Raw genomic sequence first — 21,299 nt, 5'->3', positions numbered from 1 at the left:
GTTGGTTGCTATGGAAACGGTCATAAACACTTAATTTTAATGGTTGCTATGTTGGTTGCTAGGTACATGGAAGTTTCATGTAGTTGACTGGAGGCATAGTTGATGATAACTGACAGTTGGAATGGTTGAACAGTTAAATACTTGAGTAGTTTCAATGGTTAAATGATTTAATAGTGTATTATTGCAGTGAGGACTTTTATTTTGAAACAGTTGTGGACAGAGGAAACAGTTAACAGGATATGTAGTCTTCAGAGAGATTGTATGCTTAAAGCCAGAGAAACTGACAGTTGATACAGGTGTAATCAATTTAACTGGCTAGTCTTAAAGGGATAGTTCGGATTTTAAGACACGAAGTTGTATGGGTTCCCTGTCAGCAACGTAGTGCATCAGCACTGACTTACCCCCGACAGCGTCCTGTGAGCCGAGATCCAGCCGGTTTTAGATCGTTTTTGATGCTGAAGAAAGTAGTCCGGCAAGTTTCTGGGGTCACGAAAGTAAAGTGTTTTTCTTCTCAAAACCATATGCGTTCAACAGAGTGATATATTTGCACCACAAAAACGTTGTCCAGGAAAAATTCAAACCTCGTTATCACTTACTTATTTTTCGCGATTCCTATCACTGCGCGCTACTGACAGCTGGACAACGTTTTTGTGGTGCAAATATATCACTCTGTTGAACGCATATGGTTTTGAGAAGAAAAACACTTTACTTTCGTGACCCCAGAAACTTGCTGAAGAAAATAGTCCGGCATCAAAAACGATCAAAAACCGGCTGGATCTCGGCTCACAGGACGCTGTCGGGGGTAAGTCAGTGCTGATGCACTACGTTGCTGACAGGGAACCCATACAACTTCGTGTCTTAAAATCCGAACTATCCCTTTAAGAGAGCCAGAGTGTATCCTTAAAGCCTGAGACAAAGTAAATAATTTAAAAGTTGAATGTAGATAGTCTAATTAATGTTGATAGACAGAGAGTTTAATGGATGTTGATAGACAGTTTAATGGGTGGATGAGTGAATGGTCTGAAGAAGATGAATGGATAGAAAGTTGGATGGAATGTGCCTTATATTCTTGTAGAATGGAGACACAGCTCTCTACTGAGAGTAGTGGATACAGATACAGGTGTAATCAATTTAACTGGCTAGTCTGAAGAGAGCCAGCCTGAGACAGAGTAGATTGTTTAAAAGTTGAATGTAGATTGTCTAATTGATGTTGATAGGCAGACTGTTTAGAATGGGTGGATGAGTGAATGGTTTGAAGAAGATGAATGGATAGAAAGTTGGATGGAATTAGGAAGACTTATGTTGATACAGGGGAACAGAAAATGTAGTCTCAAGAGAGCCAGTGTAAAGCCTGAGAGAGAGCTGCTGCACCTGGACTGGCCACCTGGCGTAACATTCTAATTGCTGCCGTGATGTCATAATGAGCAAATGTTAAGTCTATGGGGAAATTGTTAATAGTTTTTATTTAATAGTTCAAAAAGTATAAAAGTTTCAAAGTTGAAAAATACAAAGCACCCATGTCCTAAGTAAGACCTACGTAATAAAGTTTGAATGAAGTTTCTAGGTTGAACGGTTGAAGCTGCATTAAGAGCGTTAGAAGAAGAAAAATAACTAGAAATGCAATTCCAAGGAATTACCAGTGCATGAAAATGCAAAAATAGATAGATAATGTAGATATGGCTACTAAGGTGTAGCTAGGGTAAACATGGTGGTTGCATAGTTTACAGAGAGTTGATAGTGTGAAGGTAGACAGTTTAAAGATGAAACATTCCAGTTCTAACTTAACTAATGATTTCTATTCATGTTAAAATGTTGATTAGCTAACTTAGCTAATGATTTCTAGCAGTTACGCTAAAAATGCTAATTATGCCAGCAATGCTAACTTTACTAACAATGCTAACCAGGTTGATTAGCTAACTTAACCGATGATTTCTAGCAGTAATGATAAAAATGCTAACAATGCTAAATATGCTAAAAATGCTAACCAGGTTGATTAGCTAACTTAGTTGATGATTTTTTGCAGTTATGCTAAAAATGTTAACTATGCTAACAATGCTAACTATGCTAACCATGCTAACTTGCTAGTGAGGACTTTTATTTTGAAACATTTGTTGCTGGGGTATCCATGGTGGCCACCATCAGGAAACAAGAAGTTAATGCAGTATAATCATGTTGGTTGCTATGGAAACGGTCATAAACACTTCATTTAATGGTTGCTATATTGGTTGCTAGGTACATGGAGGTTTCATGTAGTTGACTGGAGGCATAGTGGATGATAACTGACAGTTGGAATGGTTGAACAGTTCAATAGTTGAGTAGTTTCAATGGTTAAATTATTTAATAGTGTATTATTGCAGTGAGGACTTTTATTTTGAAACAGTTGTGGACAGAGGAAACAGTTAACAGGATATGTAGTCTTCTGAGAGACTGTATGCTTAAAGCCAGAGAAACTGACAGTTGGTGCCCAGGTGGCCGGCCACCTGGCGTAAGATTCTAATTGCTGCCATGATGTCATAATGAGCAATGTTAAGTCTATGGGGGAAATTGTAATAGTTTTTAACTAATAGTTTAAAAAGTATAAAAGTTACAAAGTTGAAAAATACAAAGCCCACATCGCGTAAGTAAGACCTACGCGACAAAATTTGAATGGAGTTTCTACGTTAAGCGGTTGAAGCTGAAAAGCGTGCGTTAGAAGAAGAACTAGAAATGCAATTCCAAGGAATTACCAGTGCATGAAATGCAAAAATAGATAGATAATGTAGATATGGTTACTAAGGTGTAGCTAGGGTAAATATGGTGGTTGCATAGTTTACAGAGAGTTGATAGTGTGAAGGTAGACAGTTTAAAGCCGAAACATTCCAGTTCAAACTTAACTAATGATTTCTATTCATGTTAAAATGTTAACTATGGTAACAATGATAACCAGGTTGATTGGTTAACTTAGCTACTGATTTCATGCAGTAATGGTAAAAATGTTAACTATGCTAACTATGCTCACAGTGTTAACCAGGTTGATTAGCTAACTTAGCTAATGTTTTCTAGCAGTTATGCTAAAAATGCTAACTATGCTAGCAATGCTAAAATTGCTAACCAGGTTGATTAGCTAACTTAGTTAGATGTTTTTTTGCAGTTATGCTAAAAATGCTAACAATGCTAACTATGCTAACCATGCTAACTTGCTAGTGAGGACTTTTATTTTGAAACATGTGTTGCTAGGGTATCCATGGTGGCCACTATCAGGAAACAAGAAGTTACTGCAGTATAATCATGTTGGTTGCTATGGAAACGGTCATAAACGCTTAATTTTAATGGTTGCTATGTTGGTTGCTAGGTACATGGAGGTTTCGTGTAGTTGACTGGAGGCATAGTTGATAACTGACAGTTGGAATGGTTGAACAGTTAAATAGTTGAGTAGTTACAATGGTTAAATGATTTAATAGTGTATTATAGTAGTGAGGACCTTTATTTTGAAACAGTTGTGGACAGAGGAAGTAGTGAAACAGGATCTGTAGTCTTAATGAGATTGTATGCTTAAAGCCTGAGACAGAAGGTGTGTAGCACCGCATTACGCGTCCTCTCTCGCTCCTCACTGATCTACATAAAGAATGATGGAGCGGCAACAATGGGATAGTCTAGCCCTTCTTCTATCTTTCTTTATGTAGATCATTGAGGAGCGAGGAGCGAGGGAGGACATATAAACGCTGCTTGAGAGGGACCCACAGTAAATACTTTAAAAGTTGTATGTAGATAGTCTAATTAATGTTGATAGACAGAATGTTTAATGGATGTTGATAGGCAGATTGTTTAATAGATATTGATTGACAGTTTAATGGTGGATGAGTGAATGGTCTGAAGAAGATGAATGGATAGAAGGTTGGATGGAATGTGCCTTATATTCTTGTTAAGAGAATCACTTGCTGCATTTACATGAGAGCTTTAATTCCAAATAAAACCAAGTTAAATCGGAATAAAAGTTAATTCCGCTTTAAAAGAGACCATGTAAACGCTTATTCCGCTTGAAAATGATTATTCCGAATTAAACTTAATTCCGATTTAAGTGGTTGGTTTATTCCGATGTTAAAGCGGAATTAACTCCCCTCCTTGATCATGTAAACCTTTATTCCGATTAAAAGTTAATTCCGTTTGTTTGGCGCGTGCTCGTACAAGGAGGAAGAAGAAGCGCATGCTCGTTTCATTGTTAATTCGGCTCCGTCTTCTTCCCCCCTTCTCCGACAGTCTTCTCCTCCTCAGCTAGCAAACGTGAAGCTTGACAATATTCTCAAGCTGCTGGCTAAATAGTAGGCCTATTATCAGAGTTACTGTGAAACCCGTTTTCATTATGTTATTGTCCATGCTGTAACGTTAACCCGAGATGACAAAAAAGTTGCTAGCCAGCTAAAGTTTGTTTTCTTCCGGTAGACCTTATTAGGCTACGTTCATGCGCAGCCTGTCCAATCGGAACCCTTCCCGACCCCCAGACGTTCAGCAGAATACAATAAAGCGTAATTAACGTATGTTCCATGTAAACGCCAATTCGGAATTATTATTTCCATGTAAACTCGAAGGAGAATATTTTAATTCCGATCTATTTAATTCTGAATAAACTAATTCGGAATTAAAAACATCATGTAAACGTGGTCACTGATACAGCTCTCTGAGAGTAGTTGATACAGGTGTAATCAATTTAACTGGCTAGTCTTAAGAGAGCCAGAGTGTATATGCTTAAAGCCTGAGACAGAGTAAATCATTTAAAAGTTGAATGTAGATAGTCTAATTAATGTTGATAGACAGAGAGTTTAATGGATGTTGATAGGCAGATTGTTTAATAGATGTTGATAGACAGTTTAATGGGTGGATGAGTGAATGGTCTGAAGAAGATGAATGGATAGAAAGTTGGATGTCTCTCCACTTCTTGTAGAGTGGAGAGACACAGCTCTCTCCTGAGAGTAGTGGATACAGATACAGGTGTAATCAATTTAACTGGCTAGTCTTAAGAGAGCCAGAGTGTAAGCCTAAGACAGAGTAGATTGTTTAAAAGTTGAATGTAGATAGTCTAATTGATGTTGATAGGCAGACTGTTTAGAATGGGTGGATGAGTGAATGGTTTGAAGAAGATGAATGGATAGAAAGTTGGATGGACTTAGGAAGACTTATGTTGATACAGTTGATACAGGGGAACAGAAAATGTAGTCTCAAGAGCCTGAGAGAGAGAGAGAGCTGCTGCACCTGGACTGACCACCTGGCGTAACATTCTAATTGCTGCCGTGATGTCATAATGAGCAATGTTAAGTCTATGGGGAAATTTGTAATAGTTTTTAATTTATAGTTTAAAAAGTATAAAAGTTACAAAGTTGAAAAATACATTGCACAGGTCTCCTTAGTAAGACCTACGTAGCAAAGTTTGAATCAAGTTTCTACGTTAAACGGTTCAAGCTGAATTGCGAGCGTTAGAAGAAAAAGAATAACTAGAGAATGTAATTCCAAGGAAATTACGAGTGCATGAAAATGCAAAAATGTACAGATAAATCATGTAGATATGGTTACTAAGTTGTTGCTAGGGTAGACATGGTGGTTTCATAGTTTTTGAAAGTTGATAGTGCGAAGATAGACAGTTTAAAATTGAATTAGCTAACCTGATTACCAGATTAGCTAACTATGCTAACAATGCTAACAATGCTAACAATGCTAACCATGCTAACTATGCTAACAGGTTGATTAGCTAACTTAGTTGATGATTTCTAGCAGTTATGCTAAAAATGCTAACAATGCTAACTATACCAACAATGCTAACCAGGCTGATTAGCTAACTTAACTGATGATTTCTAGCAGTTATGCTAAAAATGCTAACTATGCTAACCAGGTTGATTAGCTAACTTAGTTAATCATTTCTAGCAGTTATGCTAAAAATGCTAACTATGCTAACAATGCTAACCATGCTAACTAGCTAACTTGCTAGTAAGGACTTTTATTTTGAAACATTTGTTGCTAGGGTATCCATGATGGCCACTATCAGAAATAAAGAAGTTACTATAGTATAATCATGTTGGTTGCTATGGAAACTGTCATAAAAGTTTAATTTTGATGGTTGCTATGTTGGTTGCTAGGTATTTGGAGGTTTCATGTAGTTGACTGGAGGCATAGTTGATGATAACTGACAGTTGGAATGGTTGAACAGTTAAATAGTTGAGCATTTTCAATGGTTAAATGATTCAATAGTGTATTATTGCAGTGAGAACTTTTATTTTGAAACCGTTGTGGACAGAGGAAGTAGTGAAACAGGATCTGTAGTCTTAATGAGATTGTATGCTTAAAGCCTGAGAGAGAGAGCTGCTGCAGGTGGCCCTGGCCACCTGGCATAAGATTCTAATTGCCCTATTATGATGTCATAATCACAATGTTAAGTCTATGGGGAAATTGTAATAGTTTTTATTTAATAGCTCAAAAAGTATAAAAGTTACAAAGTTGAAAAATACAAAGCTGAAGTCACCTAAGTAAGACCTACGCAGTGCAGTTTGAACGAAGTTTCTACGATAAACGGTTGAAGCCGCATTAAACACACAAAAAGCGTTAGAAGAATAATATCACCTATAAGAATAATTCGGATAACAGTAGAGTGCATTTTCATGCACTCTAATAAGAAACCTAGGAAGAACAGTACAGTGCATTTTCATGCACTGTAATAAGAAGCCTAGGAAGAACAGTACAGTGCATTTTCATGCACTGTAAAAAGCCTAGGAAGAACAGTACAGTGCATTTTCATGCACTGTAATTATAGAGATGATTGAACTGACAACAAGCAGGCATTGCAACAGTGGAATCACCTGTGACAAAGCAAACTACCCACCATCATTTTCCGTTTTCAATGAAAGTAGTACGACAAATTGAACAGGTTAGGCTAGCCTTTTTAAATTGAACAGCATTTCCCTTTTTGTGCTACAAATGCATGCATTTTGCCTTCATACAAGACTGGCAACATGGGGGACAAACAAATTGTCATCCTGTAAGGTGTCTCAATAAATACATTAATTAACTGAGTGGTGAAAACTCCACTGTTTCGCATCGGGGAGGTTTTTGCCTCAGTCTCCTCCATTATTTCTGCAGATCAGGACACCTTGGTTAACCCTATGAGCCCGACGGACGCAAAGTGCGTCAAAAAACGCACACATTTTCTTTGTTACATTGCTCCGCTATTATTAGTCACAGCGAGATGAAACGTATATTGCAGGAAAGAGCAGAACCGGGGCTTTCCAACGATACTAGACACTTGTCTGTACGATCAAGTATGAAAATAAAATAAAATGATGAAGTTAAATCAAAGTATATCATATTTACAGTCTATATTGCTCTGCGTTCACCGGCGCATCCAGAACTCTCGCTTAAATTACTCGCGGACCACGCATCGCACAGACATGACACGCATATCAAATGAAAGAGGAGAAGCAGAGCTTTGCATTGATACCAAATACATCGATCATTTCGTATGATAAAATCAGACGAAGTTACAAACAAATAATAATGTCATATATCTTTGGCTACCTTTACTCTCGTTTGATTTCCTCGTGAAATCGCGATCAAAAAGATTTGGCACGCATGTCAGATGAAAGAGGAGAGCTAGAGCTATCCACAGATACCAAATACAACCTTCTAGGCCATAAAACAGACGAAGTGACCGCAAAATAATAACTTCATTTAGCTCCACTTACCTCGTGTTTTTGTGTGGAATAGCCTATGTTCATAATCCAATGTTATCATGTGTTTCTCTATGACAAGTCACGTTCATAACACGGTTTTGAGATCCTAGCACACTCCTGTATGGTATCCAATTCAAGACTCATATTGCATCCAAATTTGTTTGACAAATAAACACTTTTTGCCTTTACTTTGTTCATTGCAATGCAGTAAAACAAATATTATAGAGAATCATCATCTGTGCACGTCATGTGTGCTACTGCAAACAAGTCATGTAAGATCAGCTAGTGTCACAATATGGAGTGCAAAAAGTGCCAAAAAGTCATTTTTTCATCACTAAATAAAAATTGCCATTTATTTCTGGAAGGCACACACCACATATTTCTGTAAATTGCTCAGCCCCAAAGTATACCTCCACCATGGTTCTTATATTGCCGTGTTCAGGACAGTCAGGCCTACATAACCATGTAAGTTTGGTCGAGATGTGAGCTTGCTGTGGTGAGATACACATCAAAATGTAAGAATTTGTATAGTACGCTTTTCAACTTTTTATTATTTAAAAATCTAAATCAAATCAATGCAAGTATTTATACATGATATTGTGGCAGATCTGGATAGCCTAGACTGTGCTGAAAATAACAATATGTAGCATGTGTGAATGGCACTTACAATGACCAGGATAAATGCTTCTAACTAGAGGTAGTGAAAATGCCCTTAAAACAGCTTAGGGCTCATAGGGTTAATGTTATCCCTTACATAAACTCTCATGTCAAAGGTTCACTTTTGGCTCCCGGACTATGATAAGCATAGCATATTGTCATAGTTTTTTAGGTAGGCTAAGAGGCTATATTTAATTATTTGAAATAGGCCACTCTAAATACAATCCCTCAGAGTATTTTGCTACAAATTATATTAGATTTTTTTCAATCCAGCAAAATACATATTACGCCTACTATATTTCAAATAGCTTATATAGGCCTAATTGAAACACCATGTCTGGAGGCCGCGGGTGAAAAGTGAGCTGCAGTCACATATAGTGCAGGCTGTTGGAGAGCACCGCAAAGGAAATGTTTAAAATGCAATATGATGTTTGACATCACATCACCACAATCATCAGCGCGACCCAAATCGCTAGCTGCTACACCGAAAATCTTCCCGACTCTCCCGATTGGCACTCCGCTACAGGTGCAGAATATTCTGGATAATGTTAGTGTTCGCATAGGCTACTTAACAATATCATCTACCATGTTCAATAACTGGAGAATCACCATAAACCGAGTTTAAGGCGAGACACGGCAGGTGAAAACATTGTTTTTGTGACCTCCGGTCAATTTCAATATTTTGGGCTAGTTTGCTACCTTAGCATGTATTCTTAGCCTGACGACGTCATACTCAATTCTTATCAGAATATGAGTCTGAAACTGCTCCATTCAGCTGCGATTATGGGGCGTGATTCAACCGATACAGTGCGGGGGGGGGGGGGGATAGCTCTGCACTCATTGGATAGACCAAACCAAACAGAACAAGTTATTGGCTGTCAGTGTCTGCGAAATCTAAGACAGAAATATGTAGCAGGGTAGGTTATGGAAAACATCCTCCTTCGTTTTTAAAAATAATTCCTTCAAACTGTATGCAATGAACAGCTGGGGAAGTGTGTCGTTCACCCAACGAGCAAACAGACATTTTTAAACAAACGGGAACAACATCACCCAAACATGCTGTTTTAACTGGGTGAAAGTGAAACTGAAGTTTTCCCACATATCCTCGTTGGTCTAAGTGTTCAGAAATAGTTGTGCGAATCCGTGATAAAACCTCCGTTTCAATAGCTAAGATAAACGAAAGGCCAAACTGCATGAACAAATTATGCATTCATATAGCCATAGCGTTTCTGTTGCAATCAAAATCAACCTAAGCCAACACGGTCTCACACCCAACTCGTTGAACGAGGACGCATGCAGCCGTGAACGTCACTGCTGTTCATCTGTCAATCATCACGTAAAGCCCGCCCTGTGAAATGTGATTGGTCCGAACAGATCTGTATCTCGAATAGTAGCAGCTGAACGGAGCAGTGCCAGACCGAAGTTCCCTGCAGAAAAAGAATGGAGGCGGGGCTAAACTTCGGTCTGGCATCCAGGCTAATGTATTCTACCACCCTACTACAACAATAAAGTCCGATTTGCACATTTAGGTGTTTATTTCATGACATTTTGTCAAGTCGCGCCTATATATTTCTCCTAATTTTACCAAAAGTTCCCATTCTAAAGTGTCATGTACTACCGCGACCGTGATCCAAATCATATCATGTGTGATACGTTCGACCGGACCCGCGTCACACAGAGCAGGTTGTTTGCGCCACGCCCCTTTTTGGGGGAAACAAGCCCTCAGAACAAGCCTGAAACAAGCCAAAGTGAACGGTTATTGTTCACGGTCACTGATCTATAACGAATAACTATTATTTATAGATCAGTGTTCGCGGTAGACAGACATACCGAGATGTTGCTGTGTGGTTGGGTGTACCAACCACAAAGCTAAGAACCCCTAACATTAGGCTACACCAAAAATAAATCAGACCAACGAAAACGGAAATCTAGGCTAACACTTGGCTAACACTAGCAGCTAGGCTATCGGCTATGACAGAAATTATCATATGTTGGAATTATCTAACGAACATACTTTACATCCAAGCCTGTCAGTCAACTACACAACATTACAATTAAAATAAGAGGCCAAAAATACAGGAAAACAATTTAGTTATTTAACTGGAGATTCAATGAGATAAGAGTATGTCTGGGTATGACACTGGCCACTGCTACTGCTAGCAGGCTACTCGGGAGACCGAAGGGACATGTTTTTACTTTGATTGAATTAAGCTTTTGAACGTATTTTTCACGGTTACCGTTGGAAAGCCCTTTTTCTCCTGAATGACGCTATGCAATCCAAATATGGACATTTCCTTTGTATTAGCAACCAATCGCGAAAGTTCAAAGGCGAGTCTAGGCTAGAACGTATCCCATTGGCTGTGTTTCAAGGCTGTTTTCTCAAAATGAGTTTCTTCTCCCACTGTGAGAACATAATCTCCACTTCTGAAGCACTAAGGGCGCTTACATACTCAACGCGAGCAACGCAAGCAAGTAACGTTAGCTACGCGAGTGACGGGCTCCCTTTCATAGTGTACACAGCGAACGCAAGCAACGCGGGCAATAGCAAAACGCAATACACCGCTCACGCAACAGGGGGTAGCACTGTATTATCCACATTCACATCATATATAGGCGATAATCATCAACACCCTGAACAATTTAACACCACTGGTATTGTTAAAAACATTGGACAATAATCTCTCTCTCCCATTTCAGCCTCTCGAGGAGGTCACACAGCATATTAACTTCATACACACACGACACGTACACACAACGTTGATTATTTATTGCCTACCGAAAATGTTCACTCGGTAATCCTGTGCTTCACAAACTCACTCAACCATCTTAACTGCCAGTATTTATCGGTAGCTGGGTACAAATGTGGACATTTTCGTACTTTCACATAGTTTTTACTCTTTGCCCGCAACTGTATTCAAAGCTTCTTCTGTAAATATGACATATAGTTGAAATACTGAACAATTATTGGAGTATCGCCCCCACCGACAACGCATGGTATTGCATGTTTTGGTGCGTCGCGTATCAAAAACTGGGATGACACATTTTGCTACGCATCGACGCATAATGGCGGCCGAAGCGTAGCGATGCGTAGCCTTGCGGCCGCGTATGCGTAGCAATGCGTTGAGTATGTAAGCGCCCTTACATGCGCCAAACTTTCCAGTCTTATGCCAAACTATATGTACAAGACTTTTACAGAGGGGTTTGTTGAAATATTATTCCTAACCTGATATATATGACATTTTATGCTTAAAAACATGGCAAAAAACGATTTTTCAAGGCTATTGACACTATATGCTGATTTACAAGACAACAGAAGTAGATATCCATAAATCCCTCTGTAATTTTTCTCCCATCTAATATATTAACACAATGAAAAAATAATTTTGAACCTGGCTTTATCCAAAACTCAGATTATGTGTTTTGAAATATATGCAAATTAGCGCATATTTAATGAGATAATGGCTAATTAGCATATTTAAACATTAAATTACAAAAAACTTGTAATACATTTTTTTCTTATGTTGATGTAAGTAATCAACTGGGGAAGTTTCATAGTGATATCTGCTAGTTAAAAAAATTACCCTATTCACCTGTAGTGTCTCACCTTAAACTATAATTTGACTCATGTAAAGTAGCCATATCCTATTCTAGCCTCTCTTCGTTCAGTTTCATTATCTTGAAATAACGTGATAATTTCATGTAGACCTGATAACGTGATAAATATCTTGTAAAAGGGTGAACATATCATAGGCCTATAGGCCTATTGAAATAGGCTGATCTCATGCCTAACGTGAAAATATCATTATGATGAAATAACTTTGTCATTTCATGCAATAACATGATACTTATCTTGTTTAAACGTGAAAAATATTTTATAACAACAAACTTTCACTAAAGCCTACACTGAGCCCTTTTTTGTTTGTTTTAGTGTGAAAGCAATGCGCCACCGTACATAACTGTGTAGGCCTACAACAGAAAGCAAACAGAAACTAATACATTGTGGTTTACGTTTAAGCTTAGTGTCAGAATTATAGATAAGTTACAGCTCCACAAATGAAAGAACATACCTTCACTCTGCCGGGATTGTCGCTGCTCAAAATAATGGTGTGTTCATACACTTTTATCAAGGCTGTCTTGGTGTATGCGACTGCCTTGTTTCGGCCTCTGTTCTCATTCTGGACCTGCACCTCAAAGTGTTCCAGAGAAGCATCTATAGTGCTGATTACTTTGGACAAGAGGTATGTGCATGTTCCTTGGAAGTCAAATTTCTTTCCATCAAACGAGCGGTAGTGTGGGTCACCGGAGCCACGGCAGGTACCATAAGACAGCGGGTAACAGTTTCTCACACCGTTCTTCAAAGAACACACTTCAGAACTCTTGCACTTGGTAGCAACGCACTGCAGGGTTCCAGACGTGCATGTGCATTTATTAGTGCATGTGTTGTCAGTCCAAAATGTGTGCCCTGGAGGGTAATAGCGCCCTCCACTGGTACAGCCACATGAGCTCACTGACACACACGTTTCACCGCTGAGCACAAAGCCCTTGTTGCACTGGCAGCCCTCTACGCAGGGCTCCTTACATGTGGACGGGGCGTTTCTCTCAGCACAGGAGGCTGCGCACGCTGACCCACATGCTTCATAGTGGCTATTTGCAGGACAGTCCATGGCTGGGAATGGTGAAAGAAAAGAATATAACAACACATCACCTGCTTTGTCAAAGCGATATAGGCCTACAACTACAATGTGTTTTGATTGTATTTATATGCTTCAGTATGTCATCAATTAGATGATAAATTGAATACTCTTCAGCTTAAAAACTAAGAACATGGAATTATATAATTTGCTCATGGTCTCATGGTTAAATACACTTACGACAGTTTGCAAGAGTTCTCCAGCCATCAATCTTGATGCCCGCAGCCATGCATGCATCCACATAATTTTCAATGTTGTCACAGAGGAAGCTTTTGATGCCTTTATTGATGCAGATGTCATACACACAGTTGTCGAAGTACATGCCAGGGTCAACTTCGGGTTTGCATTTGGCAAATACACTGTTGGTGTCAGTGATGAGGCCACAGTACTTTACGCCACTAAATTTATTTTTCTCTGCTGGCAAGCAACTGGGGCATTTCCCACGACAGTTGTCATGGCAGAACAGATCCCTATCCGACACTTTCCAGCTCTTTGCGAACTCGAGGGCTGAGGAGAGTCGACTTCCAGAGCGGCTGGTCCATTCATCCTTGCGGTCACCGTTGTAATTCCCACACAATCCGCCCAGTAAGCGGAAGTAGCTGCTTGGTGCAGTGATGCGCAGCATCATATTCCAGTCGTATGTGACTTTCAGCCCAAACTTTGTTGTCAAAACGGCATTCCTGCCTCTCTGGACCACCTGGAGCTTTCCCCCCGCTAGACTCACAGGCAGGTAAACAATTTCACCGTCCACCTGGTGAAGAAGTGGGGTATTGGAACATCAACAAATGTAAAACCTTTTAGATGATTCATTTTGATTCACCCTATGAGTCAACATTTTAAATGCAGGCACCAGAAATAAATATGCAATGTAACAACATTTCCTAGCTCTGATCTAAATTAACGCTACAAAAATATCCATTAAAAATAGAATGCAGTCCTTAACTACTCTTCGGAAAGCCACCACTTAATCAGCAAGTGGCTGAGAAAAGTGTAGGAAACTAAAATATTGGTTTGGACAAACATTTTCATGCGATTATGCTACTTGATTATTTCCCTGAGCTACTCTTGGGAAAGCCATTAGATTGATTCAATTCATAGTGGAGTCTTAAATGTTAAGGGACACAGTAGATGCATTGTTCAGTCAGCCAGCCACCTGTATTTGACAACAAAAACACAGCCTTCATTCCTTACCTCGACTCTGGCCCTTTTTTCGCTGATGGTCACGGTGTGATTGTACACAGTGACCGTGACCTTCCTGACATACGCCACCCATTTGTTGCCTCTGTGGTTGTTCTTGGCCAGGACTGTGAAGGGAACAAGGCCTGCCTCTTTTTTCAAAACCTCGGCCATGGTGTAGGTGCAGGTGCCTTGGAAGTCGTAGCGTTTCCCATCAAAGGTTCTGTAATGGGGATCACCAAGAGCCGAGCAGGTATCCTCTGATGTGTGAACACATTTACCTCCCCTGCACTCCTCCTTCTCCCGACATGTGATGCCATCACAAGGGTCAGGTGCTGGAGTTGGTTCAATAACTAAACAAATAAGATTTTTCTTATTTTTTAAAAAAATTATATATTTTGAGAGGATTTTTAAAATCATGCAATGAAGTATTTGCCTATATTTCGTTAATTTCAGTGTTAATTTATTTCTTAAGATTCATAAACAATCACATTTATCACATTGTACTATTCAAATATTATCATGTCAAAAAAACGGCATTATTATTGAAGTTTAAATAAAAGCTTACCTGAGGAGCATACCCCAGTTGTACCATAACCATCATATTGTTTACCTCCAAAGACATAAACAACCATGGGGGCCTCTCCAGAAATGCTCACAGGATCTTTGTGTTTTCCAAGATGCTTCGTGGCCCACACATACCGACTATCTGAGGGAAAAGGCTTCCAGTTGGTCACACCGCTGATCGTGTTTGAGCCCTCAGCCTCCGAGACGATGACAGCTGTATTGGCATACGTTTCTTGTGGGTACACTGACCATGTATTTGATATCTCAGAGGTGGGAAGGATGTTAGTCAGGAACTCATCGTGTGGAATATTTCTTCCAAAGTACATCACCATAACTTTCTTGTTGCTTCTTACAATAACAGGTTTACCTTGTTTTATACGGACTTCCAGCTTTTCACCAGCATTAAGTTTGTGGTTCTCTTGTTTCCCAGAAATGGTAACAGTTGTCTTGTCATCAGCTGCAACAACATAGGCATAGTCTTCTTGGGCATGGTTGCCCATAGCTGGAACCAAATAGTGATCAGAAAGCCTTTCCACCGGGAGTAGCTGCTCATATACGTGTTCACAGGTTCCTTCTAGTTTAGCACATTGGTTTCCCACCAAAACAGCCAGAGGCTGTGTAGAAGTGATCCTGGTGCCAGTGAATGATGTAGTGCTCATAAACTGGTAGACTTCATTAGGCTTTAGTCTGAGGGTAACTTTCTTCCCATCTATCCAATAGTCTATATCACTGACCTTCATGTCGGCAGCAGGCAGAATTTCCACCACATTCTCTTTGTCACCATTTACAAGAGCAACAAGAGCAGATAAAATTATAGGATCTGGTGTGAACACTACATACTTCCTGCCCAGGTTGGATGTTGGGAGGATGACACTACTGTCCCCAGAGGATCGTTTTCTACTTGATGTCACCACAGTGATGTCGCTGTCAGATGTAACACGGACAATTTTGTTAGATAACCCTGGACCTGACAGTTCGGCTTTGGCTGGTAAATTGATAAAAGTTGTGCTCCCTTTTGGCACTGTCTCGCTCTTTGTGAAATACGGAGACCATACTTTCACTGTGGTTGTTTTTTCATGGGCAGTAATGGCAAGCTCAAGTTTTCCAGTTTTCCGGTGGTTATAGTTTGTCAAGAAAGTGGTCAAAAATTCTTGACCAACAGGACACCCACTCACTGCAGAAATCAGAGAAGGGTGAAAATAGTAGGTGTTAGCCTCAAAATAAAGATTCCTTTAATGAATACTTTAAAATAACAATATTAATGATTATTTTGAAAGTTTGTTTAAAAATTGCCTTAGATGCACTGTTTAGTTACCTCCATGAGTATTTGAACACATGCTAGAGCTGAAAGAGGAATATCTTTTGTAAAAAAAAAAGAGGAAATATCCAACCTTTAAGGACATAACTTTTCTTTGTGAATGAATGTATCATAAATAATCGTTTTCCTTGAAATACAGGGGTCATAAGTATTGGAACCCTTATGTTAACCCTATGTGAAGAGTTATTTTCCAAAACGCTATATCTACCATTTTAATGAATTTTCATAAATCATTTTTTTTTTTCATGTAATCTCAGTGAAACAGTATTGAATCATATTTATGATTGTGTTGATTTATCTTTACTCAATCAAAACAAAACAATTGCATTTTTATTGATATTACCTGAAATACACAATTAAATAACATGATTTTTTAATGTTTTCAAAAAATAGATTTATAGCGTTTTGGAAAAGAACTCTTCATGTGTTAAATTCCCATAGAGGCAGGCAGATTTTTATTTTAAAGGCCAGATATTTCATGGATCCAGGATACTATGCACCCTGATAAAGTTCCCTTGGCCTTTGGAATTAAAATAACCCCACATCATCACATAGGCCCTTCACCATCCCTAGATTGGCATGGTGTTTTTTCAGTTAGCCTATTAGCTGGTTTCATGCTCATCGAGCTCAATGCAAATCAAACCAGCTACATTAATCGTTCTCAAAGATTTGTATTTAGGGCATTGAATAAGATCAATTTCCAAAAGATGATTTTATATTCCTCTTTAGTCAACTTTAGCATGTGTTCAAATACTTACGGAGGTAACTATATCAATCCAACATTTATTACATGCCATGCCTTTGTTGTGGAAACTACAGCTCTGGACAAAATTGACTACTGTACATTTTGCTGATGTCATCTTGCAGTTGATGAGTGACAATCGAATGAGTTAACAGTCATATTTAGATTTGCAGTGGTCTCTTAATCTTGAATATAACCCTAAATTCATTTGAATGTCACTCAGCATCCATAGGTGCATCAGAAAAAAAGTTTTGTGGTCTCTTCATTTTTAAGTATCTTTATGTCTGTTTCAGACACACACCCAAGCTGTTCAGTAAACTTATGGAATTCACAAGATATATGTGTATATATTTATTATTCATAAGACTATTTTACAGGCCATTAATTCAATTCACTGATATGGTTGGTTATAATGGTCTAGTTCTTACCAGCGACGATCACTGCAGTCAGGCAGAATAGTGTGTTGCCATCCATGGCTGAAAATGACACAAAAATCTCTCAATTCTTCCTCCTTGAAACATTTTCATTTTCATAACTTTAAATTATTTAATCTGTGACCTCTTCACTAGCACAAACATGCAGTTAAGGGTCTCAATGAAAAGACAGCATTCAAGCATATTTAAAATCTAAGAAATGATGCCCATACCTTTGACTCGAGTCCAATGGATTTCACTAAAACTGTGACAACGGTCTGCTTTTATGTATTCCTCAGCTATTAAAATATGTAAACATACTACAATGTAAACATGCTAAAACAGGATCTGATGATATCTTAATCCTTTAATAAGATATTGTTTGCAGTGATGCTTATCTTTTAGATAGTGTTTGAATTACCTCGTTGTTTCCGGGGGGGTTGATGGGGGACAAATATTTGTCAAACAAATTTGGATGCAATAGGCCCAGGCGCGTAGGAATGTAGTAAGCATTGGGGGGGACAAGAATGAGGTCCGTTTTTTTATATTATTATATTAATAAATTATTAATAAATAAAGGGGGCGAATTATAAGGCACATAAGAGATAAAAAAAAAAAAACCTATTGCTGGCCGCAGATACAGAGCCCTGGACTGGAAAAAAGCACACTTTAAGAAAAGTTTTGTACCTTCAGCCATCACTGCACTTAAACAAACTCCGGTGACAATAATCCATCCCCATAGAGGGATTCTAGTTCCCCTCCCTCATCAACACAGTGCAATCAAAAGTGGACAGTGCAGACAACATAACCACAAAAGAATGGAGGGGATGGATTATTGTCACCGGAGTTTGTTTAAGTGCAGTGATGGCTGATGGTACAAAACTTTTCTGTGTGCTTTTTTCCAGTCCAGGGCTCTGTATCTGCGGCCAGATGGGAGTAGGGTGAAAAACCGGATCAGGGGATGGTCTGGGCTGCTTGCCATGGTGCGGGCAAGGCGTGTGATAGCTGTGTCATTTGCATCAGTGAGGCTGGGGGTGGGAAGCTGTATTATTTTAGATGCTAAGTGTGAGACTTTAATGAGTTTGTTCTTGCTGGTGACATTTAGTATGGTGAAAAAACAGGGGGAACAGTAGAGTGGAAGGGGTTGGATGATGCTTTTGTAGAGTAGCAGAAGGAGGTGGGGGGCAACAGACAGTGATCTCAGTTTGCGTATAACATACAGTCTCTGTTGTGCACGTTTCTGTGTGATGGTGACATGTTCATTGAAGTTAAGCTTATTGTCAATGGTGAGACCAAGATATTTGAAGGTGCTGACCTGTTCAACTGGTTGGCCATTGATGGTGATGTGAGTGAGTCCAGGGGGTGATTTTGATGTATGGATGACCAGTTCTTTTGTCTTGTCAATGTTGAGTTGGAGGTAGTTATCAGAGCACCACAGTGCAAAATCTGTGATGGACTGGTGGTGAGCTGTGATGGAATGGTTGTCTGTAAGTAGTCCTACTATGGCTGTATCATCTGCATATTTGTAGTAAGTGGTGTTGGGTAGTGAACTCTGGCAGTCATTTGTGTAGAGTGTGTAGCCTACAATGGACTGAGTACGCAACCTTGGGGGGCTCCAGTGTTGGTAATGATGGTTGATGATGACGTTGCCCCTATTTTCACTGTCTGTGGCCTGTTGCTGAGAAATTGTATATCCAGTGGGTGAGGAGAGGGGTGATATTCAGGTGCTGTAGTTTCTTGATGAGTTGATGGCGTTGGATTGTGTTAAATGCAGAGCTGAAGTCAACAAACAGAACTGAGGCGTAGCTGTTGGGAGTCTGGAGGTGGTGAAGGAGGGAGTGAAGAAGGCATGCCACTGCATCCTCTGTCCCCCTTTTCGGCCGGTATGCAAATTGGTATGGGTCCAGTTGTGTGCTCACTGTTGGTAGGATGAGGTGCAGTATGATTTTCTCCATGCATTTCATCACTATTGGGGTCAGTGCGACTGGACGGAAGTGGTTGGGCTCTGAAGGGCGTGGTTTCTTGGGTACAGGTATGGTTGATGTTTTCCAGAGGGTGGGTATTGTTGCTGTCCTGTATGATTCCCAGAAGATGGAGTGGAAGATGGGGGAGAGCTCCATGGCACAGCACTTCAGCACCTTTGCTGGGATGCCGTTTTAGATCTATATGAAGCGCACACAGCATGGGCGTTGTCTGTATGTCTTGGTTACTGTTTTGCCATTGTGACATTACAACACCAACATTACATGTGGTGCCAATTAAACAGCCTAAATGATAGAGTGGCAATAGTTGGTTAAAGAGCACATGTCCATTTAAAAGAACTGAATTGTCCATCCTAGGAATTCCACTCAAATAAATATAAGGCACACCATGTGGAACATGCCTTATATCATGGACAGAATGTATTTCATGTGTCAAAAAAGTAAACCTTTTATGCCTTTTGTCACAAATTTTGCATTGTGTCCACGAAACACTGAAGAGAGCACGTCCTTTCATGGGCCAGACTGGTGACCTTTTCCTTTTGTGAACATGAGGCTGAATAGCCTACACTTCTCACTTTCATGGAGGAAATAAACTCTCTTTTGAACATAAGTAATTCTGTCCACATAAGGCAGTTGCAGCAGACCCCGTGTCGTCTCCCTGTACAGACACACAATGGCACACTGTCAGTGCACAGTGTGTTGTTTGCGCAAGTTTTGAATAAGATGAGTTGACCTCACCCTTTCGGTGGAATTTTGAGGAAATAGTTTTGTTCTCTAAGTAAATATTAGCATTATTTTGCAGTACCACCTTTGTTTGTCATTCCTGAAGCAAATTAGCTCAATAGATATTGTGTGGATGACATCCCCATCCATAAATATTTCACTTTTTATGAGAACAAGATACGAAAATGTTATACATAGATGCTTTGCAAAATATCTAGTGAAATGACATTTAGCTGCTCAACTTTAGTTATCACTAGTTATCACTAATTATTTATAAGAGAAGTGCATTGTGTGTTGCAAGTCCATGTAATGTATTTAGAATGTTTTATGCACAGTGCCTGTAAAAAGTATTCAGCCCCCTTGGATATTGCAGTGAACAGCACCAACTTTCTGGAGGTGGTCGATAAGCGCCCGTTCTGGAAGTGCCCGATATCACTGATCAGTTAGCCTACATCTCTCTAACACGCTGCAGATCTGTTTCGACCTCACTCTGACCGTCAGGTCTAAAAAGGGATAGTGATGGTCATCCCTCAGTCTCACTGATCCATTACCTTCATAACCTACAGTAATGCAGCAAGGCTACTCCCGGTGTGAAAACTACACTCGCATGCACAGATGACAGTGCAGCCACATTTATTAGGCCAATCTCAGTTGACGGAAATGTTACATTAGATGTGAACAACAGGTGGCCGTATACATTTCGCATAGCCTATGCTATGTCTGAATGTCCGCTACCGTCAAAAATGCGGCAAGCAATTATCGCAAAATGTGCGCAAAACCTGTCTGAAAACGGCTATTCTGTGGGTATACTTCTCGACAGCAGGCCCTAAGGGTTGTAAAGGTAAAAGTACTCTCTTAAAACCAATGTGTTGAAAATAACACTTGCATTGTTTTTTTTGTTTGTTTAACACATCTCTGTGTCCAGAAAGGGACTAGGCTACACACATCTCTCACATTGTGTTACACAGCATTTGTGTATTTTTTATAACACACTTATTCTCACACAAAATCAACACGTGTGTCAACTTGAATTACTAGGCCTACTACAATATACTGTGATTATTACTATAATTACTATCATTGAAAACAAATCACAAACAAACCAGATACATTTACCATATTTTTTGTATTAGGTTTCTAATCATACAATGAAACCTCTTTATCTTAAATATGGATTTCACTAATAACTAATCACTAATAATAGCCTATGTTAAGGATTTGTTTTTGTTCACATGTTGTTCTGTTATTTATAGACAGCCGTGCGCTTTACAGAATGGGTGGCGGTAGTGTTCTCCTGAAGCCATAAACTTCGTCGGGAAATGTAGAGGAAGTCGGAGTC

General features: G+C 39.4%; 1 protein-coding gene across 1 annotated transcript in view; it reads right to left on the bottom strand.

Moving 5' to 3' along the window:
* Positions 1-17,500, bottom strand: part of LOC134082735 (IgGFc-binding protein-like) — a 39,402-nt gene extending 21,902 nt beyond the window's left edge. Inside the window, exons 1-6 of the mRNA XM_062538675.1 lie at positions 17,489-17,500; positions 17,271-17,318; positions 14,784-15,956; positions 14,231-14,568; positions 13,220-13,790; positions 12,416-13,014 (exon numbers count right to left, since the gene is read on the bottom strand). Of these exons, the coding sequence (XP_062394659.1) occupies positions 12,416-13,014; positions 13,220-13,790; positions 14,231-14,568; positions 14,784-15,956; positions 17,271-17,316 (2,727 nt within the window). The 5' untranslated portion in view covers positions 17,317-17,318; positions 17,489-17,500. The remainder of the gene's footprint in view (positions 1-12,415; positions 13,015-13,219; positions 13,791-14,230; positions 14,569-14,783; positions 15,957-17,270; positions 17,319-17,488) is intronic.
* Positions 17,501-21,299: the final 3,799 nt, after the last annotated feature.

This window comes from Sardina pilchardus, chromosome 6, assembly GCF_963854185.1.
Source record: "Sardina pilchardus chromosome 6, fSarPil1.1, whole genome shotgun sequence".
Classification (NCBI taxonomy): domain Eukaryota; kingdom Metazoa; phylum Chordata; class Actinopteri; order Clupeiformes; family Clupeidae; genus Sardina; species Sardina pilchardus.
This window is presented reverse-complemented; position numbering and strand designations above follow the sequence as displayed.